This window comes from Xiphophorus maculatus, chromosome 13 (genome assembly GCF_002775205.1).
Source record: "Xiphophorus maculatus strain JP 163 A chromosome 13, X_maculatus-5.0-male, whole genome shotgun sequence".
NCBI classification, from domain to species: domain Eukaryota; kingdom Metazoa; phylum Chordata; class Actinopteri; order Cyprinodontiformes; family Poeciliidae; genus Xiphophorus; species Xiphophorus maculatus.
The window spans coordinates 23,325,309-23,350,076 of record NC_036455.1 but is presented as its reverse complement, the minus strand read 5'-3'; the positions used below and the strand labels follow the sequence as shown (position 1 = coordinate 23,350,076).

Below are 24,768 nucleotides of genomic sequence, written 5' to 3'. Positions count from 1 at the left end.
ACACCAAGGCCCTTTACCAAACAAACAAGTCCAGTTCATACAGAATCTAACTCAATCCAACTTCATTCAGTTCAATCCAATGCACTTTAAACTAATACTAACATTGAGATTCAGGTAACAGACACCACAAGTCACTTAATTTAGGATACAATAAATAACCGTGTTTGTAGGGAAGCCTGTAGATTGATGTGAATCTTCATTTTGGTGCAAAACCTCAGCCTGAGCAAGACAGCGAGACGTTAGAGGTCCATACCTCTGATGGATGGCTACTTCCCTCAAGTGGTTTAAGAGGACAGACATAAGACACATACAAATGATGATTTTGGTTCAAGACCTAACAGCAGCTTCTGTGCTCTCATAACATCTTTTTAAAATATTTTTTGGCACAAGGCCTTTATTGAACAAAAATATTGACAGGAAACAGGGCGGAGAGAGAGAGGGACATGCTGCAAATGGCCCAATACCAGGAATGAAACCCAGGACAACTGCAGGGAGGACCATATCACCAGAACATAGTACACACTGGTCTGTGAACTGGTCTGTCCAACGCCTCCGCTCTGGTATCTTCTTGGACAGCAAGAAGGCCTCCAAAGAGAGAACGAAGGTCCTTTCCGGCTTGAAAGTATTTTGTGAAAAGGTCAGCTGGCAAAATGCAGAGACGCATGTGTTTTTGTAAAGCTTAGTATAGATTGTATAAATTGATTTGATGACCACTTCTTCAATGTTTGGATCTGTTTCTTCCAGGGTTTTTTTTTCCTAACAGATGATTACATCTGTAGAACATTCTTGCTTCCACAAGGCAAGAGTAGAAACACATTGTGAGTGCAAAACAAGCTCTATAGACACCAATCTTCCAGACCCCTATCTTCATATTTATGACAGCTCTCCTCACCACCATGGGCCACTGCACTCCTGTGTTTTCCAAGTCTATACACAAACACACATTAACACTTTTGGTCATGCCCTTACAAGTAGAAAAGTATTCATACCGCCACCTTCTCCCACTTTGTGACATTAGATCCAAATCTCTCTGTGGCCTTTTTGTGATAGACCGAACACAGCAGGGCATAGTTGCAATATATAAAAAAGCGTACCAAAGAAAAATCCAAAAAGTGTAGCATAGTGTTGTGTTCGGCTCGCCAGAGCCAATCAGATCCACAGATTGCTGCAGTTACTGCTGGTAGATATTTGGGGTATGTCAGCTTTACACATCTTGAGTATCAGGGTTTTGACACATAGAAATACTTCGATCCAACTCATTGCATGATTAGAGCAATGTCTGTATGTAGAGGACCATTACCCTGCTGGAAGTTGAAGCTTCCCTCTTGTCTCAATTTTTTTATAGACCTTACTTAACATGTTCTGTATATAAACTCTGACCAGTTTTCTCTTTGCATCCTGTTTACTCATTAATATTCTGCATGTAAACCTCTGAAACCTTGACAGAACACTTGCTTTGATACTGAGGATAAATTAGACTCAGTTTACTCATCGACTGACACCTTAAGGATTTTCTTTAGGGGGATCAGAGTAAAGAGGGGTGGATACAAATGTGTGCCACTCTCAATGATTTTACTTTAAAAAATGTTGAATAGCAGTGTTCTTTTCCTTCCACCCATACACTACTTCGTTTTGGTGTCTATACAATCCAACAAAACGCATTGATATCTGTTGATGCAATTCAACAAAATGTGAATTAAACACATTTGTCGTGTAAAGAATGATCGAGAATGAATCTGAGAAGACAGCCATGACACTTTTCTAGTGGATTGGGGGGGGAATCAACCTCTGCCCATCCTCCACTCAATCTCAATCTTTTTTTTTTTCTTCCCTCGTTTGTCTCTAACAGTGAAGCCTTATTCATGGTCGACCCTCTTGCCCCCATCTCCTTTAGTCCCTTTATTCCACCAGCCTGGGTTTCTTTATGGCTCTTTGTGATCCTCTCTTTCATACTTCCAACCTTAACGCAGCAGTTTGATTAAATAAACCATTGCCTCAGAGTTGAGTGACTTTATAAATTAAATGCATAAATAACGGGGTAAAAAAAAAATCTAAAGAAATAACCTCATGAACATGCAGTATCAAGCAGCGTAATGTTGTCTCCACCTCCTTTCCTGCTCTGCTCTACACGGGCGGCTGACATCACGAACAGCCGGTTTGAAACCGACCAGTCAGATTGCAGAGAGAGAGCCTGAGCTGCTGAATAAACTCTCCTCTTTCTGTCTCCCTCCTCTCTCATTCCGCCGCTCCTCTGCCTCGCCGCCGACTGCTAACCCTCTTACAGGCCCCGCGTCCTCATTTCACCGCGCAGCTGCAAACATGGTCGAGGCTTTCGTGGGCACGTGGAACCTGAAGGAGAGCGATAAATTTGACGATTACATGAAAGAGCTGGGTAAGGAGGATTTCTCTGTTTTCGTCCGGTGCACGTTTATTGAGTGCGAAGCGTGTGCGCATGCGTGCGAAACAGGAGCGGGGATGCGGCGCTGCCAGGGCTGCACGTGAACACATGCGGCAAAAAAGAAAAGGCTGCGGGAAGATAAAGATCTGCGTTTAGGTTTTAAACGCTCCGAGAGGCGGCTGGTGGATGGATAGCGTGGGTAAAATTAAATAATTGTGGTACCGCAAACGAGGGAGGAACCTAATTGCATAATTAGGGGTGGGGGTGGAAATGGGATTTAAGAGTGGGTGTGTGGAGGAAAGAAAAAGAAAACAACACGGGAGAAGACGGAAGCCAGAAAAAGGGAGGAAGAATGGTGGACCGCATGGCCAGAGGGCTGCGAGTAAGGGAGGGGTTCTCCTTTGGTGCAGAAAAGAAAACCCCAACTGTGAAGGCGATGAATGGTCTGCAACTGTCTCGCTTTCATTCTTTCGCACATGCGCACACACACACGCACAATTGTGCATAATGTGTGACCCTAGCTAAAAGCTTCTCATTGTTTGCCACCATGATAAGAGTTGCATATCAAAATGACTCGGACATCTTGGAGTTTGCAGAATATTAAGATGGCGGCAAAGTCTTCCACATATGTGCTGGTTTTAGCATCCAGTGCTGGAACAGGTGCGGTGAATTTTACAACCGTGACGAACTATTTGACTTTGTCAAGAAGATTGATGGTCCTTGACCTCGCAGGATCCCCACCATTGACCTGCCCGCTCTGTTTCAGCTCAGAAACCATTGGACTCTTCAACCCTTTGACCCCAGTTGTTGGCTCAATGACGCATCTTGCTATGTCAAGTTCATCCACAAACACGTTTTTCTGTTTGTAAGCCTTATTGAGAGCAGGTTTTCTACTATGGCAGAAAAGGGAGTGAGTCAATATTACCCAATCACATAAACTCCTTTTATCCCTAATGCTCACACACCCCCGTTCTGAGAGCCAAGTCGGCAATCATTTGCTCTCTCGCATGTCCAGACAGGAACTCTGGTCAATGGGACCCCACTGTGTTTAAAGAACATGCTCCAGGCCTGATAGTAGTCAAATAAAGATTACAGATTGTGCCATTTGAAGGCACCCGGGGGGCCAGATCCACAGCTTCTGCCTTAACCTTGTATCAACAGATCCCACTGACTTTCTCTAAATCATCTGTAAATGAAAAAGAATTGGTTTCGGGAGAACATGTTTCAACAACCGATACGGCTATTGCTTCATACTCTCTACTTTTGTTTTGCACATTTTCCTCTCTGCCTTTTGGATTTTTATATGTTCCAATCCTAACTTTGGACTTTTTCATCAGAACGAGCTTCAGCTGTCCAAGTGTAATTTTGAAGCCAATTTAGCTGTTAAATAGTCACCCATAATTATTGGGTTTTAGCATGTAGTCATTTCACCTAGGTTTTAAAATATCAAAATATATCTTCTCCCATCTTTATTAATTTGACAAAGATAAAGCAAAAAGGGAAAATTAAGTACATCCTAAAACAAGTCACTCAGTAAAAACTCAGCTGCACAAAGTTGGCCCTATCAACTTTACACTGAATATCTAATTTACCAAATATATAATTTTTTAATTGAAACACCAGATGTTTATATCCATCCATGATTAAATGCTTTTAAGACTTTTCTTTTTTACTTTTAGGAGAAGCTTAATTTGTATGTTGTCATGAAAGGAAATATTCTGCTGTTTAAAGATTGATTTCAGAGGCACCCTGTGCTAAAAACACAGAAGGGGGCCCGGTATAGAACCCTGTGGGATGGCGTAGTGTAACGGGTCTGCTAATAAATTATGTAAAATACTCAAAAACATAAAAGTGCACATTAATTCCTCTGAAAATCCCTGTGAAAAATCATTGTTTTCAGGAAACTGTTGACATGAGCTTTGCAGAGTGGTATTCAGGCTGCAGAATCCTTCAGCCTTGGCATTACTAAATCTAACTGTATCTGGGCAATTGAAATGTTTTCTCTCTTTCTTTTTTTTTTACTTTCCCTGATGAGTTGCATTTGTTTGTTTTTGTTCAGGTGTGGGCTTTGCAACACGCAAGATAGGCAACATGACTAAACCCACCACAATTATCTCTGTGGAAGGCGACACGGTGACCGTGAAGACCCAGAGCAGTATTAAGAACACGGAGCTTTCCTTTAAGATTGGAAAGGACTTTGACGAGACCACCGCAGATGACAGGAAGGTCAAGGTAAGAGGTCAAAGGCTTTTTAGTTCTATAATCGACTAGAATATAACACTCAGAGGAAGGGCTGTTGTAATCGAGTAATCTAGTGATTATTCTTACGATTAATTGAGTAATCGGATAAAAAAAAAAAGATAAAACATTTTTAAATCTAACATGACAGCAGTATTACTATTGCATACTTACATCAGTCCAATTTTTCACAGTTGAGCTTCCCTAGCAATAACTTTTCTGTAGTTTAGAAAATTAACCTGTAACTATAATAGCTCACTTTCTAAGTTAACCTGAAGAAAAGTTATACAAATTTAATAATTCAATAATAAAGAGGCAGGCTCACAAATACTAAAAATAGTCTATTCTTGGCTCTAATTTTGGTTCTTCAGTCAATTTAATAGATGATCTCAGTCAGCTCAGTCTATCCGGTCACCTGCAGCACCTTTTTATAAGTGCTGTTGTAAAATAAGATGGATAGGGGAACAAAACACTTTCTGCCCACGGTGTGTGGTCTTTCCTATGACGATGGAAGTTAGCCATAAAGATTTGAAGATAAGACGTTAAGGTCAATTAATTAAAATGTGTTTGAGCTTAATTTTTAGCATGGGTAATGTTAACTAACATTGTTTTTCTTTTTAGCAGATAGTATTCTTTAAAAGATTTACATTTAAGGTATTTCGTAAGTATAGTTTTTCCTTCAGGACAGAAGAAAAGTTCAAGTAAAAGTTAATTTGTAATATTAGCATAAATATAATTTTTTTTTTATTTATTTGCATAAATAGAAAAAAAGATACAGTACAGACCAAATGTGTGGACATATCCTCTAATTCAATGGGTTTTCTTTATTTTCATGACTATTAATAAGGCAAGAAGTCCCACTTATTAACCTGACAGAGCACCTATGAAGTGAAAACCATTTCAGGTGACGACCTCTTGAAGCTCATCAAGAAAATGCAGAGTGTGTGCAAAGCAGTAATCACAGCAAAAGGTTGCTACTTTGAATAAACTAGAATATAAGGGGTATTTTCAGTTGTTTTACACTTTTTTGTTTAGTGCATATTTCCACATGTGTTATTCATAGTTTTGATGCCTTCAGTGTGAATCTACAATGTCAATAGTCATGAAAATTAAGGAAACTCATTGAATTAAAAGGTGTGTCCAAACCTTTGGTCTGTACTGTATATATACATATTCCTATCCTTTTAGCTTAGCACAACTAATGTAGAGACTTTAAATCTAAAATTTTAAATTTTAGTCAGACTAAAAGTAATGTATCTTGCCAAGCTTATGTAATTTTAACTGGCGAGTCTTTTTAATGATATCTTGTTCATTTTAAAGCAATGGTTCATTGGGAGATGAATACATTTTTTGCAATTATTTTGCTTAGACTAAAATGGCACTCAAATCTGTTTAGTTCAATAAGTGCCCAAGTAAAGCAAGTGACATCATGTTGCTTTACATGTTGCTTTATTTGTGTTTCCATATTGCCATGTATTAAATGTGTCTCTATTTTTTCTCTAAAGTCCCTAGTGACAATAGAGGACGGCAAGTTGGTACACGTACAGAAGTGGGACGGTAAAGAGACCAGTTTGGTCAGGGAAGTTGACGGAAACAAGCTCACATTGGTAGGTATCATATAATGCATATTTAACATTTATATGTGTTGTGTTTTTTCAGATTTTAATCTCCTAATTTCTTTGCCATAGACACTTAAAATTGGAGATGTGGTTTGCACACGTCGCTACGAGAAAGCAGAGTAAAACCCGCCATGGAGTGTACTGCATCAGCTGAAGCCCCAAAACTCCGTACGACTCTGTAGTAAGGAGGCCAAGAAAACGCCATGTATGGCTGCTAGTCCCCTGTTATTGTACCTTCAGTATTACTGTTGACCTTGACTTTGCCTGTTTCGTAAACTTCTCCTTTTTTCTTTTCTTTTTTTTTTTTTGTTTGTCCCTCTACTAAAACACTGAATAAATTCCAATAATTTGTTGTTGTTTTAAATAAAACTGCTGATTGTTGTTGGGTTTTTTTTTTTTTTTATAGATATACATATTAAAAATACTGTATTTTGCATGGTTCTTAAAAAAAACCTTGCACATTTCTGGAATTTGAAAATGTTATGATCTCAAACATTCAAAATAAAAGTCAACAATGACAAACGGGTAAACCAGTTTTTTCTATTCTTTAATATACAGGCTGCTTTTTAATTCATTGTTCTAAGGTCAAGCAGAGGTTATTCACTTTTTTTCTGTTGCTGTTGGACGGATTAATTTTTAATAAAGTACCTCCTTCCAAGGTCATAACTTCCTTAAATAAATGTAATGCTTGTCGAACCTGCTGAACAAGGCTCTAATGTGAACTATACTTACTTGGACCTCAAAGTTGACAGCCAAGTACTGCGTGCAACCACTGTTTCCATAACAATTGGCTGTACTCGAGTTGAAGTTAATTATAGCTCCTAAAAAAAAACAAAAAAAACCTGTGTGTCTACGTGATAGTGTATATTTTCCCTTGGCGTGGGGAGGTTTGATCAGAGTGTTTGCCCAGGATGAGGGAAACGTTATGTCCTCTATTTGTGTATTAGGTGTGAGATCTAAATTTGTATCCCTCCCTCTCAGATCATGTGGTAATAACTCAGAGCCAACTGGATGCAGGGTTAAGGGGTAAAAGGGCAGGGAAGGAGATAGTTCATCTCCTGTCTGCCATGGACCACAACTGTTAGAGGAATGTCTTCAGTTTGTGGAGGAAGCTGTTGGAAGTTAATGAAAATTAATCATAAACATAAATGTTTCATTGGACTTTGATTTTGTTTATTTCATAGTTCCATTTTTACAGTTGGGTCTAGATTTGACGTAGACAAAAGACAAAACTAGATCTCGCAAAAACCTTGACCAAGTTTAACCAGGTAGAAAGGGTGTCGAATAAACAAATTCCAGTGGGATACTAGTTAAGAGAAAATCATTTAATGCCACTTAATATTCCAGGGTATTGCTTTAATTTATTTGATGCATTTATTGCTCTCAGAACAAAGGAAATCTTATATCCGCTGCATTTTTCTGCAAGTAGCCTAGGCTAATTTATTACATGTAGACAAAAAAGGGTTGGTAGGGAGACCAGTTTGGTCAGGGAAGTTGATGGAAACAATCTCACAGTGGTGGGTGTAATATATTACATATATAACAATTATAAGTGTGATATTTACTCACCTGATCTTCCTCACCTTTGTTAGTAGTAGCAACTTTTTGACAAAGACGCTCTGTAGGAGGAATTACATTTTTGGCACTTTTTTGAAAATTTCAGTGACATTCAAGTATAGTTCTCTTCTACCAATGCACCAGCGTAATTACTAGTCCACCACACATGTGTGTCATTAATTAGAGGTGGAGCAACTGAATGGGAGATATTATGAAAGTCAAACAAATTAGAACAGCATAATCTGTAAGATGGAGGATTGTTTCAGGAGTATTTCTACAGGTATCTTGTGTTTAGCTGATGGGAAAAGACACACTGTTGGAGTGAGCCAGTTGGTGACAGCTCCTGACACATGATGCCACTCACTCCGATTTCCATGTGGCCTGCATGTTAAAAAGTTCGGCATCCATTTCACCAAACATTCCCGGCTGTGAACAGTGGGCGTCCAGCTGAGGTTCAGCTGTCCAACTTAGGTTTTTTCCTCTTGGTGAGATGTTTTTGTGACACCATTAGCGAGTTTACCTGCACCTTTGCTGACCTTTGCTGAGGAGATGCACAAGGCTCAACTCTTTGATCTCTCTGCTTTCCTCTTTTCTTTTTTCTATTGCATTTGATGCTTTTTTTTTTTTTTAAACATAATTTTTTTCCCCACTTTTAAGTAAAATCTCATTGCTGACAGCTATGTTCAGCATCTTCTTGACTTTCTGGTTGACACTAAGACATAGATGGTACCAAATTTTCTGACTTTTAATGAGAACAAGACTGAAGTTATACTATTTATACCCACCAGGTCCTACTATGGTGACCTTTCCTCCCTCAGAAAACCATTTTCTTACCTTTTCAGGGTTGTGGGCCGACTGGTGTCTATCTCCACCAGTCTATAAGAAAGCCAATGTTACAAATTTTGCTGTGATGGAGGATCCATCAATATCAGGAACATACATTGGTAAAATTCAGCTTTTTCTAGTAGAAATCAACTCTATCCTGTCAAAAAGAAATTTTGAAACCTTTCTTGGGAATTGTCTTTCTTGCACTTTCTGCTTACAAGCATAAACCACACACTTCTCTTTTTTTCTTTTTTTTTGCTACCCCCACTTGTTTAAAGCTCCTTTCTGAATTAATTTTCTTGGTCCTTGCACTTTTTTAAAGTCTCTTAAAAATTAAGTTCCATTTTTTCTGTCTGACCTGCTGCACTCATATTTAATATCTAGTTCCCTCCAGTCGGTTGACCAGATGGTTTCACTTGTCCAATCAGATTCAGAGGTGATGAAGATTGTGGTGTTGCAGCTCCAAACCTATTGAATGCTTTGCCGTTGTCTACCCTTTTGTTGAAAAGCACTTTGGTTTTTCCTTGTTGTTGTTTGTGCTTAAAGACAAAGGGGTATGGAACAGTAAACCTGAATCAAAATGTAAGCAATGCAAAGATTTGCGAGGTGAAATGTTAAAAGTTGAGAAAAAAAATCAACAAAATACGAATTTTTTATTTAAATGTCCCTTGGATTAGTTGCTTAAGGAAGTCTTCGGACTGACCTGATATCCTTTGCATAAACTTTCATGCAGTTAAACTGACAGATTCAAGGCTGCATGAACCAATGATTTTTGAAAACAGAAAAACTTTTTGTTTGTATTTCATATCTTTCCCAGCCGGTTTGAGTGTCTGTTTTTGATCATCGTCTTCTTGTGACCTCAGACTTTTTGGCCAAGTTGCAGCTTGTCAGTTGGTGGTTTGAGGGAAAATTAAAGAATGATGAAAGACATTTTGTATCATTCTCTCTATATTGAGTAATTCCTCAGTTCCCCTTGTAAACCAGACAAATAACTTGCAACCAAGACAAAGAAGCTTCTGTGTTCTTTCAGTTGAACATTATCCATTTGTATACATGACTCAAGGTGTTTTGAGTGTTCGTTTTTTGTTTTACTGCAAACTCTAGTCACGCTTAAGAGCTTGGGAGGTGTGGCTTCTTTCTCTGATTCTGTTCAGACGAGAAGTTTTACTTTAAACTCCCAGTAGGCATCCCGCAGCTGTTGGAACGCAGCAGACGCAGCAGGTCTCGGCCCGGTGACTCATGAATTGATCCGCACCACGATGAACTGCTTCTCAGCAGGTTACACCTGTTCTTGAACAGGTAGCTCTCAGTGAACACGTCAAAAGGTGAATTTATTTCAGTAATCCGATTCAAAACGCTATTATCTACACACAGAGAGCGCTATGTTTCAGATATTTATTTTTATTGATGTTGATAATTGTGGCTTACAGCTAATAAAGAACCAAAATCCAGAACATTTAATGTTCATTCTGACTGACGTGGCTTGTGTGCCGCCTCCAGCAGCACTAAATAATAATTTACGATTTAAAGAAAAAAAGCCTGTAACATTTTTGAATTTGAAAAAAAATAATGAACACAAGAGACAAAAAACACTTTTAATAGAAATTGGTTAATTCTGTGGTTCATTTAAACCAAAGTTGAAACTATAAATGATTACAATGTGGTTCATAATTGCAGTATTGTGGATCTTACAGTGTTTTCCCCAGTTACTATTTCTATTCCACATAATAATAAAGTATGGTGACAAAATAAAATGGAACTAGCTATTACTGCCAAACTGTTCAATTTATACTAATAAAGAGTCTATTTTGTCTCTAAAGATGTTGAGATAAAGAGGAAAGCGTACGGAAAATGTGAAGCTTGTGATGAGATCTAATCTTGAGTTTTAAGTCATTTTACCGTAATATATGTCTTTCTGAAGGTCAGTCAGCATCACCTCCAGCTATGCTGAGGCTCTAGCCCAGTAACTCTGGTAAATAACATGCTCTGATTTTATTTTCAAAAAGTACCACTATCTTTCTTTTATTAGCGGAAAAGCAAATATTTCAGTTTCCCTCTAAAATTTGAGTTTCATTGTTTATGTTTAAGTACAGCAATTTCATGTTTAGGACAGCCATAACTGTTATTAATCATGTCCAAAGAAACAAAGTAAAATACAAAACGACTGACCACAACAAGGTTACAACTCTGGTTCTGAAAGTTTGGGACTGTCTATTAGATCCACATGGAGTAAACAAGAGAAGAAGAAATGAAGAGGATTCTTGAGATTAAATTTATTGCCAGTGGGCTGCGCTGGAACCATTTCAGACCACTGCATCTGGAAATAATCTGTCAAATCTCACAAGCAGAAAGTTGAATCTGGGTCAGTGCAGCGCTGCAAAACATTTTTTTGTAAGTTTCCCACAAACACTTACAAAAAATGTTTGTGGGATTCTTATATTGGTTAAATGGTTCTCACAAACCTTATGTTACAGCAGAAAATCAGAAATAGGGTACAAATGTAATTGGGGGTTTTTCTGTTTGTTTTTTTTACTTTTATGCAAGGTACCAATACCAAGCTATGCATAATTCTGAAGCGGAAAGAAAATTCTGCACAGTTTTCAAGTTTTTTTGGAAATTACCTAAAATATGTGGAGACGATCCATATTCAGTCAGACCCGCTCTGAGTCTGCGCTTTGTGGAATCAGCTTTTGTTGCAATTACAGCTGCAATTCTTTGGAGCATTTAGCTACACGTGCTTTACACATCTAGAGAACACTATTTCTGGCCATTCTTCTTTGAGTAATAGCTCAGTTTGGGTCAGATTAAATGGAGAACATCTGTAAGTATCAGATTTCTCACTGGATTCAGTTCGGGACTTGGCAGTGAGCACATGAATACACGTTGATCTTTATCATTCTACTGTAGCTGTATGGTTGTTGTCCTCCATGTGAGCCTCCGCTCCAGTCTCAAATCTTTTCCAGTTTCTAATTTTGTATTTTTTTTTTCTTAATTGGTCTGTATTTAGCTACATCCATCTTCCCATCAAACCTCAACGTACCTTTACCTTCTAAAGAAAGTGTTTTTACCAGATGAGCAGTATGTCTAGTATAATGTGCACTGCTAGTTTTCTGCCACACAGTATTTTGAATTTAGCCTCATTAGAGCTCCCTAACAAACCTCTTTTATTGAAATAACATTACGTTATAAACAGGTGGACTTCTGGAGGTTATTGGTATTGATTCTGTTTAATGATTATGAGACTTCTGAAAGCAGTTTGCAATATTGGATTTGGTGATGAGCTTCAGAGTAAATGTGACTGAATACAATAAAAACACAAATCATTTTCATTCTCCTTCACATCTATCCAGAAAAAAAAATCCATTTAATTACATCGAGTGCTATTTTTAATGTGAAAATATGAAAAATGGGGTGTGAATACTTTTCCTAGGCACAGTATGACCAGCTCTATTTGACTAACCACCTTGCTTGAAAACATTAACTGGATGTGACCTTGTGCTGGTATGTACTCTGGGCCGTAGGGCAGATTTTAACAGCAACACTATGACTTCAAGAGCTTTCAACAAAGAGGAGTCAGGAGGCTCATTGTCGTCTTTACAGGTGAAAACAGATTTAATGGAGTCAGCAGGTCAGGAAGCGGGTTGTGGGAATACACACATAAACACATGCATCTACAACAACATGAAAACATAAACGTAAATCTGAATGTCACCATAATATGAGGGTTCTGTTGTGTTCACTCATGCGGTATTACATTTCCTGTTTGTGTGTGAGTGTGCGTGTGTGTGTGTCTGTCAACTTTACCCCCCCCAATGTCTCGTTAATTGATTTCCACCAGAAACCAGATAACTGTAAATAATATCTGCATTTCAAAAAAAGGTGGATGTCTCCCGCTGCCATATAATTTACACATATTTGATTACACAAGAGGCGAAGACTCGAATCGCTGTGGGCGTCAGAGGTTACTCCAGGCCAGACGGGGATGGTCACATGACCTTTTGTTCAAAACAGTATTTTCCTTTGAGCTTTCACAGGAAATATATTACCAATAAAAACAAAAAAACACTGCTAAATTACGACTGTATTTTCCATAGTTAGCTTGTGGTTTATAAGGAATAATGATGAGATAAGAGACCGCAAGCCTATCGCTTTGTTTTATCAACATGTGCATGTGTGATAGTGGTGGCGTGACAGACTGGAGGCATGTGTGTGTTGGTGTGTGTGTGTGTGTGTGTGTGTGTGTGTGTGTGTGTGTAGCTTTCTGGCTGCCTCAGCTGTGCTTGTGTGATTTCTGTTTCTTGTGCTTCTTCTTTTTCTTCTCCTGCCTGTCGAGACTGTTGCTATGACGCCTCCTCTTCGTTTTACACTCACTGCTGCTGTCGCTGTCTGACTCCTTTCTCTCCCTCTTCTTCTTCTTCTTCATTTTCTTTTCCTGAAGAACACATGTAAGTATAAATTTGTAAGTGCCTTCTAAAAGTATTTATATCCTTGGTACAACCACATCACAGAATGTGCTTTATTAAAGTAATAAATAAGCTCATATTAGCTCTCAATGTTGAAGTAAAGGGGGAAAAAAACGACAGGGTTTGTCATTTTTAACAAAACAATATGTGAAAAGTGTTGCAGATTTTCATCGCTAAATGTGCAAAGCAGGCACCCCATAAAATGACTCGCAGCTGTAACTGGAAATGTAGTTTTACAAGTATTACTGCAGTGGAGCTGGACACAAATGCCTGCTGCGATTTTGTTTTTCTAAAAAATCCTATCGTTTTCCTGTTACTTCACATTTAGGAAACACTCAAAATCACAACAAAACCCATCACGGTTTATGGTTGTAATTTATCAAAAAGTGACAAAGTCCAAGGAGTCGAGGAGTTCCTCAAGGCACTGTGAAAGGAACCTGAACGTTGAGGCTGCAGATACATACAGAACACTGACAGCAGTTTCATTACCTCAAAACTGGGTCACAGCTTTTCTGTCAAATCAGCATAAAACAGGAGTTCTCATGAAGCTACTGCCATGTCGGATCACATGAGCTGTCAGACAGCCGAGGTGAGAAACATCGGAGGAATAAACAGGAAGGGAAAGCAGGGCAGGTTTTCTTTAATTTAACATTTTCACCTTCTTTTTCTTCTTTTTGTCTGAGTCCTGCGGTGGCCTGTTTGTGGCTGTCTGCTGCTGCTGTGCCTCTTCATCGTCCTCTTCAGGCACAAGAGCATACTGCAAGCCCGGAGCTGAGAAACAGTCCTTTGTAAAGTGACCTGAAAGGAGTCTCGAGTTACTGAAACTGACTTTGAACAACTTCGACATGAGGCAGCTGCTGTCTCAAAAATATTTTTTTCATAATTGGATTCTTTCTTTTACAGTTCTAGTCATGCTGGGTCACCTTTGCAGCCACACTTTGAACACGTCGTGTTGAGTACAGCCTCCAGAGTGATCCTGTTACTCGTGTGATCTCTGAATTGCTTCCTGCGCCTCGCATCCTGACTGTAAACACAAACAGAGGAGGATAACACTCTCCTTTGCAGAAACACACACACACACACACACATAAAACTGTAAGCACTTACTCTGCCATAACATTGTTGGGGTCCAAGTCTTGTCCTGTTCCCTGATTTACAGCCTTCATGGAGAAGGACAGCTTCACCTTGTCACCTTGAATCTGACAGACAGGCAGAGGAATGGTCGTACTGCGGTGACGCTGGATTTACATTCCACACCTGTGTGTGCTTGTGCTTTTTTTGTGTGTCGTTACCTCGCGCCCAATGACTTTGATCCACACATGTTCGCCAACATCCACAATCTCAGAGGCATTTTCAACTCTGGAGGCAGACATCTCACTGACATGAACCAAACCTGTTTATAGTGGAGTTACAGGGTTTTTTTTTTTTTTATAAAGATGTCACACAAAAATAACTTACAGGATCAAAACATATCATTCTAACATGTTTATAGCCACACATCATAGCCAAGAATGTCATATTAATTTTAGGCTCTTATTCCATTCAGCCAGATACCCGGACACGAGGAGTCCAACTACTTTAAAGTCAAGCTCCTATGTGTAAATGTGAACAAGTGATGCTATTTCATGTGATTAAATTGCAAGTAAATTAATTGTATGTTCTATTTTATCCCTCTTAGGCTTTACTTAACTTTTCTCTGAAACCAAACTTTTGCTGAGTGTGCCCTCTAGCGGTGAAAAGCATTAGCAATTTTCCAAAGTGGCCAGTGATAAGGCATCATCAAATACATAACTCATAGGCTAAATATAGATTTCAGATGACCTGCTTCATACAACTCTCATATTTCTTGAGTATGCTTATATTGTATCCCTCCGTATGCTTTCCATAGCCCATTATGTGTGTGTGTCTTTGGTAAACATGTATCATTAGCATATAAGCATAGATTTGTGGAACATATTTTTTCTTGAAAGGGGAGCAAAGGGTGTGCATAATAAGAATGAGATCGGATTGTGTTAACATAAAGCAACATTTTCCCACAGACATCTCTCCCTAAGCAGACGTGGACCACAAGATTTTGAAGAATATTTTGCCCATCATTTGAGAGCACTCTGGTTTATTTTTGTAGCTATAATAGTGATTCACCTCCACACTAAAACTAACCTAAAACCTTAAACCTGTCTTTGTCTGTAACATTTTTTTCCCTGTTATGATTCTCTACTTTAAAGTCCCTTTGGAAGCCCTTTTTACCAACCTTCCTTTTTGTAACCTGGCAGTCGGACAAAGGCTCCGTAGCTTTGCACAGAGACCACCTCTCCTTTGGCAACACTGTGCAGCGGCGGCAGACCATCCAATCCGGCCGGCTCACGACCATGTCCACCTCGATCAGACATTATCCCAACTATGGGTGGGTCACAACTGTCTTATGGTAGATCTGGTTGGCGGATAATTAAACAGATATTAGGATTTGCAACATCATTAAAAGTGACGGAAGAAAATATATAAAGTAACAGAAGCCACAGTGAGTAGAAAGGTCTACTTTTTCTCTGTTTTGAAATAAAATAAAACATTTACACTAGTAAAGAACTGCATAAAGTATTAAAATAAGTTTGTTTGTTTGTTTGTTTGTTTTATTCCAGCAGCATAATCTCAAACCAAAAATTTAGGAACATTTACTTGGTCAGTAATCAAAATCCATGTTAAGAAATATGCAATAACTAAAGCATTATTATTGCTTATGCAATATTTTTTTTACGTTGATCAGTGAAAACTTTTAATTTGCAATCATGACTTCCTGTTTTCCTGGGGTACAAATAAGACCCGAAACAGAAGCATGTTTCAAAATGGAAAAGAAACGAGAACATACCATTCTAGTATGGATAAGGTATGTTGATCTTAATAACATAGAGAAAAATAAACTTATTGCTTAAAATTAAAGATAATTAAAAATGTTTACATTAATTTGAACGGTGACAGACAAGGCTGGAAGAGGACCAAATTTTGTCTTGTAAACACACAGTTTGAGCAGGATGCTAAGGAAGATTAAGAAAAATATCCAAAGCTCCTAAGTCTAGAGTCTAGACGCATCATCTCATGTGAAAACATGGTAGTGGCAACATCATGCTGTGGAGGTGCTTTTCCTCAGCAGGGACATAAAAAGCTGTCCTGAGATGATAGGAATATTGACAGAGCTACATAAAGGTGAAACCTGGATGAAAATGTCTTCTTCCAGGTTCACCTTCAGGAAGAGTACTGAACTTAAACATATTACAATGAAATGGAATAGCTAAAAACACACGCCGTTAAAGCCCAGCTCTAAATCCAATTGAGCAACTGTGGAGAGACTAGAAAATTATGTTTACAAACGCTCTTTATCCAAACTGACTGTGCTTCTGTTATTTTGCAAAGAATAATGTCCAAAAATGGTCAAAGAATACAGAAAAGGAGTTTCCAATCAGTAAGACCCTTTAAAAACAACGTATTATACACTTCACAGTAATGCGCTACTTTCTGTTGGTCAAGCATATAAAACCCAAATAAAATACGTCGAAATGTATGATTCAAAACGGAGTAAATTTTAAATGCTGCTGGACGCAAGGTGTATGAATCATACAGGAAAAACAAAATACTAACCGATGGATGGAACACACTGTTTACGTTTTGTCAAGTAACACAGAGACGGGAGGTATCACATAAATGCTTAAAAAAAACCACATTCATATATTCAGTCTACTCACGCTAATATTTCATGCAGACTTATGATTATTAAAGAAAGAACTGTGATAACTTGGACAATAAGCCTAAGAAAATATAAGTCAATGCTGTACCTTTCGTGATAATTGTACGGTGGATGTTTTACATCCGGTGTCAATCTCTACGCAGGAAGCTGAATAGCCAATCATCGCATCCGGCTCAAACTTTGACCAATGACAAGCCTTCTATCCAGCGGAAGTATTTCCGTGCTCCGTCTTTTCCGTTGTTGCTGCTTCCGCCGACATTCTTTTTAGTTCAACAAAGTCCATTCATTTTCTTGGATAACCTGTAACCTTGTTTTAAGGGATTTTCTGCTCTTTTTTCGGCTGTTCCGGGATGATTGAGCCTTTGAAGAGAGCCGGCGACATGGCGGTGGTTCCCTCCGCCATGAAGCGGCCCCGGATGGAGCTGGTGGCGGCGGCTCAGTCGCAGCAGCTCGTGTCCGCGGTACGAACCATAGCTGCTGTGTCTTCATATCTGCTTCTTTTACATACATAATCCTTACATTAGCTTGTTATTGGGTGATTTAAAAGTCATAACTGAATAAGGAGATTGTTTTAAAATACATTTTATAGAAGATGACTTGTTAGTTAAGCAGGAAAATATCTGAAAGGAAAATACATCGATGTGTTTGATGTATTGTATGCATCAAACTGTTTAGTTGTATGCCTTAAATGTCACACATGCGATCAGTTCAATACATTTAGGCATTAATCATGATCACCTGGATGTTGATTATCACCCTAAGCAGTAATAATCTGTTAGATGTGGAGTGTCTTTACATAATTCAAGTCTTATAGACTTTTAAAATTGATCCAACTTTAAAACTGTTCTGTGGCTCCACTAAGTCAGCTTATGATTGCTTAATTAATGAGATAATTTGCTTTTATCTTCACTGAAACATTGTCAGTTTTCCTTCTTGGAAATTATTTTTTTTAATCAAAAGTACAGCAAAATGCCAGTACATCCTTTTTGGGTTTGCATCATAATGAATTAGACGGGTGTGATGCAGAAACTATAAATGTTTGTGCTCCCGTAGGGCCCTCCACGGACCTCCAGCCTGCAGGCCCCGATCATGTTGATGTCGGGCCACGAGGGCGAGGTCTACTGCTGCAAGTTTCACCCCAACGGCGCCACGCTGACCTCCTCAGGATTTGACAGGCTCATATGTGAGTCGCTGCCAAAAGTTAGACTCCATCTACCATTAGACCAGAGCGCAGCCGATGGACCACTGTTCCAGTAAATAACATATTGTTTGCTTTGTGACGTTGCTGCAGTGATGTGGAACGTCTATGGAGACTGTGAAAACTTCGCCACCCTGAAGGGCCACAGTGGAGCAGTGATGGAGCTGCATTACAACACAGATGGCAGGTGTGGGCAGCTGTCAGAGATGATTATCCCATTCTGAAAGAAAACAAAATTGCTGTTTCCCTTATTTGTTGTTGTATTTTAGAGATACATCTATAAATGTAATTTATAGATGTAAACATCTATAAATTCTTCTTTTGGCTGTGATATGTTTTTATATATTTCAGCTTGTTGTTCTCGGCGAGCACAGACAAGACTGTGGGCGTGTGGGACAGCGAGACCGGTGAGAGGATCAAGCGTCTGAAGGGCCACACCTCTTTTGTTAACACCTGCTATCCAGCTCGTCGGGGGCCCCAGCTGGTGTGCACTGGCAGTGATGATGGGACAGTGAAGGTGGGTTATGTGTTAAAATAATCCATAAAACGGCTCAGTGGCTTATTGTTGAAATGAAATGCATACCCGACCACATTTTTGCACTTTAAAGTTGGTCATAAATTAAATGTGAGTGCTTTTTGTCGCGTTACAGCTTTGGGACATCCGCAAAAAAGGGGCCATCCACACTTTTCAGAACACATACCAGGTGCTGGCCGTGACGTTTAATGACACCAGTGATCAGATTCTATCCGGAGGCATCGACAATGACATCAAGGTACTAACATCAAAGATACTAAACAATCCTAAACATGGTAGTACTGACAATTAAACATTCAGTATTAACGATAGTAAGTGATACATTTTTTTTAAAAAATTATATTTTTTTTTCAAATTGAATTTTAATGTGAATTGTGTTACAGTAAGGCTGCACAACAAATGCAGTATTTGCTCGATACTAAATTGCAAATGTCATGTTAGGTTTAGTAAGATGGAGTCTCACTTAAATAGATGCCCACACCTGACTCAGATAATGAGGTGTAAAACGTTAAATGTCACAGACACTTTTAGAAGAATAGCAATTATGGATGAGAAAAAGAAAGAAAAATGTGAGCTTTTGTATACCGATATCGTCCTCTTAAGGCATGGGCTGGTATGGTAGCCTCAGGGTAACCTTTAGTAAATGGATAAAAAAAATGTAAAACTTGATTTGTTTACATTATTTAAAACAGAAAACAGGAGCGGATTCTTCTGACCTTTCTCTTGGACCATCTGGCAGATAAATAGCCATAATTACTGCGCAGATGTTGCCTTTCGTTTACGTGACTGAAGGTTTTGTTATTTTTAACGAGGGACACAAACCTCATAGTGCTCTAAAACTAGATGCAATTAGAAAAATTACCTTAATGGACACACTTTTGGTCGAGCTTTCAGACCCATTTTGTGTTTTGATGACAGCAGCATTAAAACATATGAAGGAAAGCATCTATTTTTGCAGTTAGGCCTCAATAAAAATGAGTTTGTGTCCAAAGTGAAGTCAGGTTATTAAAACTCTGTTATGACCTCGTTGATGTGCTAATTAGAGAAATAAAGTCATGACCTACTTGTTGTTGTTGTTGTCTCTCTGCTACATCTATACCTTGATTTTTCAGTTTTTGTAACTGGGAATATTTCTAGCTTATTTTGTCTTGTGAGGTAAAAGTGTGGTAGCCATGTTTCAGCCAGCTGACCAGCAGATGAGAAAGAGACTAAACTATGTTACTCTATGCTCCAAACAGCCACAGGGTGAATCCTACTCCTACCCTCTAGTGACTCTGGAACTTGTTCTGGTTTCATTAAACAAACTTTAAGGTGGAGGATATAAATAACTGAGAATTTTAATAGTTTTTGAATGTAGCTATTATGGCATTGTGTACTATTACATTAAAAAAAAGGCCAAACGTGTTATTTCTTCAAAGAAATGTAAACATAAATTTGTGCGAGTTGAAATATTTTTGGTCCAAATATAACTATACTGAAGGGTAAAATAAGACTAAGAAGTGGTTGGTTGCATGTTGTGCTCTCTGATCTTTTATCCTCTAATTGCATGTTTTCCTAGGCTACCCATCATTCCTGGAAAAAGTGACAAAGCAGCACTTTGAGTCAATACACACTGTAATCCTCTGAGGAAATACAAACAGAACAGCCGGTAGAATTTTAACTCTTTAAAATTCTTCATTCAGGTTTGTCTGAATTTCAAATAGTTCAATTCTATTGAAAAGAAAATATAATTTTTCCAGTATGCAGTTGGCCCTGTTGAGTACAGTGGAACTGCCCTGAACTAAACAGAACAAAAACAGTTTAACTTTTGAGAGACTCCAGAAACTCTGCGGGTATTTATAGGACAAAAAAAAGTTTTACAATCCCACTGTTTTCTTCGACTCCTGCTGATGCCCCTTACAACCATTGGTTTTTACCACCATGACTCAGAACTCATGGCAAGCTCTCTGGCCCCTCAGAAACGGCGCCATCTTCACCATCTGCATCAGATGGCCTATTTAAAGCTCCCTGTGTGTTCTTTGTGAAAACTGTTTCTCAACCCACTCGTCGTGCAGGTGTGGGACCTGCGGCAGAACAAGCTGATCTACAACATGCACGGCCACGGTGACTCTGTGACCGGACTCAGCCTGAGCTCCGAGGGATCGTACCTGCTGTCGAACTCCATGGACAACACAGGTGGCGTTGGGTTTCATGTGGCTCATAATGTGGATGAGTTCTGTTGTTTTAGAACTGTGTGTCTTTCACACAGTGCGGATCTGGGACGTGCGACCGTTCGCACCCAAGGAGAGATGCGTGAAGATTTTCCAGGGTAACGTCCACAACTTCGAGAAGGTAATCCTGATTTGTTAGTAGGAAAAACAGGTCAAAGAGTTTAATTAGACACTAAAGCTAAAACCTTTTAGGAGTTTTTTCATACTGTTTGGCTTCATTCAACTGTTTTGTAATGGAAACTCATCATTCAGTCACTAAATGCCTTTTTATTTGCTTGAACTAATTGCTGCTCTGAAGGACTCGCAGATCACATCTCATTGCTAATGCAGCCTGTTGCGTGTTTTGCTGTTTGTTCAGAACTTGCTGAGGTGCTCCTGGTCCACTGACGGCAGTAAGATCGCAGCAGGTTCAGCTGACAGGTAACAAGCAAACCACCAGACAACACCGTAAATGTTTTCTGTACTAGCAACGTCCTTGAATTACAGAGTAAAGTAGAACTGTAGAGTCAACATGAAGGCTTTTTCAGAGCGTTAGATAAAATTTGCAGAATTCAAAATTAACTTGCATGAAAGTAGGAGCAAAATGTTCGAAATCTCTCAATTGTGTTCTTTCTTTCTAAAGAAAGAACATAAACAAACAAAAACAAGTCTTATTACAATTCCTGCTCCTCTTGTTTATTCGGTTTGTCCAGTCTTGTTTTAACTTTAACTGTTCAGAATTAAACATAAGCACAATTTGTTATTAAAGTCAAAATGCTGGGTGTCTGTGATGAGCCCTTATGACATTATGTGTTAACTGTATTCTGCATAACTGAACTAAAAAACAACTTTTTAATGCAAAAACAGAAGAATAACAAACGCTGCATGAATGTGGGCAAACCCTTAAAGTGATGCCTGATTGAAGCAGTTCAGAGTCAGCACTCATTCTTTTGTGGTAGCTACATCTTGACTTGGTAATATTTACTTTCTCTGCCTTGCTTTACTTTTCCAGATCTGTTAGATTATGCAGACATCTCTTTTCCCACTACAGATGAACTCAAAGGTTTTCTTGATATGTCTGCACAGAGACATTATGAAAAAGCTACTAAATCATAAAAAAACGAGTTAGATGAGAGACCGTTCCAAATTTATTTCTGTCCCTTTGTAAAGGTGCCTTTCAAAGATGGCGGACAGACTGAAAACACCAAGACAGATTCGGTAAAGTGATTCTTTCTGCTGCTCTGTCTGCCCTCCCAGATTTGTGTACATCTGGGACACCACGTCCAGACGGATCCTGTACAAGCTGCCGGGTCACGCCGGCTCTGTCAATGAGGTGGTCTTCCACCCAGAGGAGCCTGTCGGTGAGTCAGTCACTCAGTTGCTGTAGCTTAGAGCAGAAACCTTTGAAGCATCAAAGAAGTGCTTATCTTCCTCTTTAGGTCACAAACTAACCTCAAATGCAGTCTTGATGTAGTTTCTAAATGCATAAAATCTGTTAATTTTATTGGGCTGTTCATCTGTTTTCTCTCTGCAGTGCTGTCTGGCTCCAGTGATAAACGTCTGTACATGGGAGAAATTCAGTAGAGTGTGTGGATGTGTGACTGTGTGTGTGTATATGAGCGGCCTGCCTTGGAAGTGTTTTATGGGCACTGATGGAGTTTATTTTACATGCTTCGTCTCGCCTCAGAACAACCTCAGGATGAACTTTTATTACCATCAGTCAGCCTCAAAAATGGCCCTTTTTTTAAAAAACTTTGATTTATTTCTTTTTTTAAAATAAACTTGGTATTCAGTAAAAGCAACTCTTGTCGTATCATTTTGTCACTGGTGTTTTACTATTATGCGGGGGAGAAGATTTACATTTGTCCTTGTTGGCATCTAAAACAGACCCAGCTGTTTTTTATGGAGGGATAAAAGAGCTACTATGGTTTTGCTACATTTTTTTCTTTACTTCTTGAACATTGAAATAATTTTCAAACAAGGAAAAGTAGAAGTAATTATAGCATGTTGTTTTAAACATTTTGAGGCTTGGGAGTTTTTGGAGTCTGTCTTCATGCACATAGTAAACTGTTTTCTGGTTCACATATTTTGGCCCTAGAAATGATCCTGCAGCTTTTCCCAATAGTTACAGCTTTTCTATAAATATTTTACAATCCTTCAGTGATTATGTGATTACCAGTTCTCACAATGCGCTGTTGTTTGGAGCGTATTTTGTTTTAGAGAACATTTTTTGTTCATGGTTTGGAAGAAAAACTTTAAAAAAACTTTAATATATATCTGAAGAAGGGTTCCTCTAAGGATTTTGTTTGGGTTCCTGTTGGAGTGTTTGGACACTTTTAAGGGATTTCCAGTCTATACATCACCAAAACAACATTCTTAACACAAAGTTGATCTTGTTGCTAGTGTGGGTTGGACTCTGCCAGAACTGCGCCTTGTCTCCAGTTCTGTTTGTGGTGAGCATGGAGAGGTTTTAAAGGCATAATGAAGAGTGTCGGGTTAAAGAAACCCAGGGTCTCTTTTTGCAGATGATGTCACTCAGTTGCTGTATTCCTACCGTGACCTTCAGGGTACATTGGATCGGTTTAGAGCTCAATGAGAAATGGTCCAACACCAGAGATTCCCTGTGAACTTTTGGTCTCTGAGAATCTCTCGCTGTGATTCTCAGTGTTCTGTGACCAAACAAATCCAGTTTTATATCACCAAGAACTGAATGTGCTGACCAAGAAACGAGGCTCTGCTCCAAAATCTGTTCCCTCAAGGATAGAAATCTAAACCAGCTGTTGACCATGTTAGTTTGATGGCTTGCTACCATGGTTACTGGTGCAGTACACAAAGACGAACTTAACCTCAAAACGAGAGCTAGATGGAAACTGGGACACAGTTGGATGTTTCAACAGGACAGACTTCTGGAGTAGACCAGACTTTGACCTGCCTGAAAATCTGCAGCTCTTATGCTGAAATGACAGAAATTTGTTGCGTATAAACCTTGTTAAGACACATAAGTGTTTTCGGTTGAATTGCTCTAGTATGTAAATTGCTTGTTCACCTTTTTTCCTAGCCTGAAACATACATATAGGACCCAAACGGAGTTAAGATAGGCTACATGGCTCTATGGTAGCAATGTAGGTTAAATGTGTGATGGCTTTAACAGGTATCTTAGACCAACATCTTTAGAAATGTTTGAGTTTATATTGTGAATACCTATTTAAGACTTAACTGCTTAATTGGTTTTCCAATATTGGTTGTTAAGCATTTAATCATAATAGTGAAGTAGAATAAAAGGAACATGCTGTGGGCCTAGTCCAATTATTCATCTAGTGTGAAGAAAATTCACATGGGTGCCACAAAATTGAATTGGTTGGTGCCAAGGTCGGATTTAAAATTTTTAACAAAAGTTTTGGTGAAAATTTCGAAGAGATTTGAGAACCTTTGGTCAAAACCGCATTCAAAGTATGACTTGGAGCAAGCTTCTTATATTTCAGGTTAAGTTGACAAGACATAAACCTCCGTATATCATTCCATAATTTCTTCCACAAACAATTTTAATAAGGGAGGAAAAAAGCTGAGACAGAAAAACAACCTATTTAATGTGCCTGAGGCTCAGCTACATCATGCGTGCATTATAATACCAGAGGCCAGTGTTCTTAATGATTATGTCCGCTGTTTGTTCACTTTATGAACTAACATGTACAAACTGAATGTAATAACTCTATTACATGGTGGGTGCTGTTTTCCATGCTCATAAAGCAGTCATTATCTACCGCCAGTGTTTGCTGACTTAGCCCACTTTATTGGAAGGAGGCATGGCTTGAGGTCTGGCAGAAATGAACCACGGCTGTTAAAGCGTGCCTTTTATTTCCCCTCTGAACAATAATCACAAACTGGACTCTCCTTGGCCGGAGTCCACACTGGTGTTGATGATGACACACTGACTCATTCTCCGCATTTGGCTGAACCTCTTTAACCATTTCGGGATCTCTTAAATTGGGGAGTATCACATAAATTTTATT

At 38.8% G+C, this 24,768-nt stretch overlaps 3 protein-coding genes across 4 annotated transcripts; 2 read left to right on the top strand and 1 right to left on the bottom strand.

The window, feature by feature from the left end:
* The first annotated feature begins 2,216 nt into the window (after positions 1–2,216).
* Positions 2,217–6,633, top strand: LOC102216737 (fatty acid-binding protein, heart). Its single transcript, XM_005797322.3, has 4 exons — positions 2,217–2,392; positions 4,458–4,630; positions 6,142–6,243; positions 6,325–6,633. The coding sequence occupies exons 1-4, from the start codon at positions 2,320–2,322 to the stop codon at positions 6,376–6,378; spliced, it is 402 nt and encodes a 133-aa protein (XP_005797379.1). The 5' UTR covers positions 2,217–2,319; the 3' UTR covers positions 6,379–6,633.
* A 5,589-nt stretch (positions 6,634–12,222) lies between these two features.
* On the bottom strand, positions 12,223–17,006 carry zcchc17 (zinc finger CCHC-type containing 17). Of its 2 annotated transcripts, none has more exons than XM_014476082.2 (7): positions 16,925–17,006; positions 15,352–15,531; positions 14,393–14,493; positions 14,208–14,299; positions 14,024–14,124; positions 13,759–13,898; positions 12,223–13,069 (listed from the first exon to the last, which is right to left on the bottom strand). In XM_014476082.2, exons 2-7 carry the CDS (start codon positions 15,488–15,490, stop codon positions 12,908–12,910), a joined length of 735 nt encoding a protein of 244 aa, XP_014331568.1. In that variant the 5' UTR covers positions 15,491–15,531; positions 16,925–17,006; the 3' UTR covers positions 12,223–12,907. The 2 variants fall into 2 exon arrangements, with proteins under 2 accessions (XP_014331568.1, XP_023201085.1); XM_023345317.1 differs by lacking the exon at positions 16,925–17,006 and adding an exon at positions 16,731–16,808.
* A 72-nt stretch (positions 17,007–17,078) lies between these two features.
* On the top strand, positions 17,079–22,551 carry snrnp40 (small nuclear ribonucleoprotein U5 subunit 40). Its single transcript, XM_005797320.3, has 10 exons — positions 17,079–17,297; positions 17,890–18,019; positions 18,128–18,221; positions 18,386–18,551; positions 18,685–18,807; positions 20,624–20,744; positions 20,818–20,900; positions 21,138–21,199; positions 22,016–22,119; positions 22,293–22,551. Exons 1-10 carry the CDS (start codon positions 17,187–17,189, stop codon positions 22,340–22,342), a joined length of 1,044 nt encoding a protein of 347 aa, XP_005797377.1. The 5' UTR covers positions 17,079–17,186; the 3' UTR covers positions 22,343–22,551.
* Positions 22,552–24,768: the final 2,217 nt, after the last annotated feature.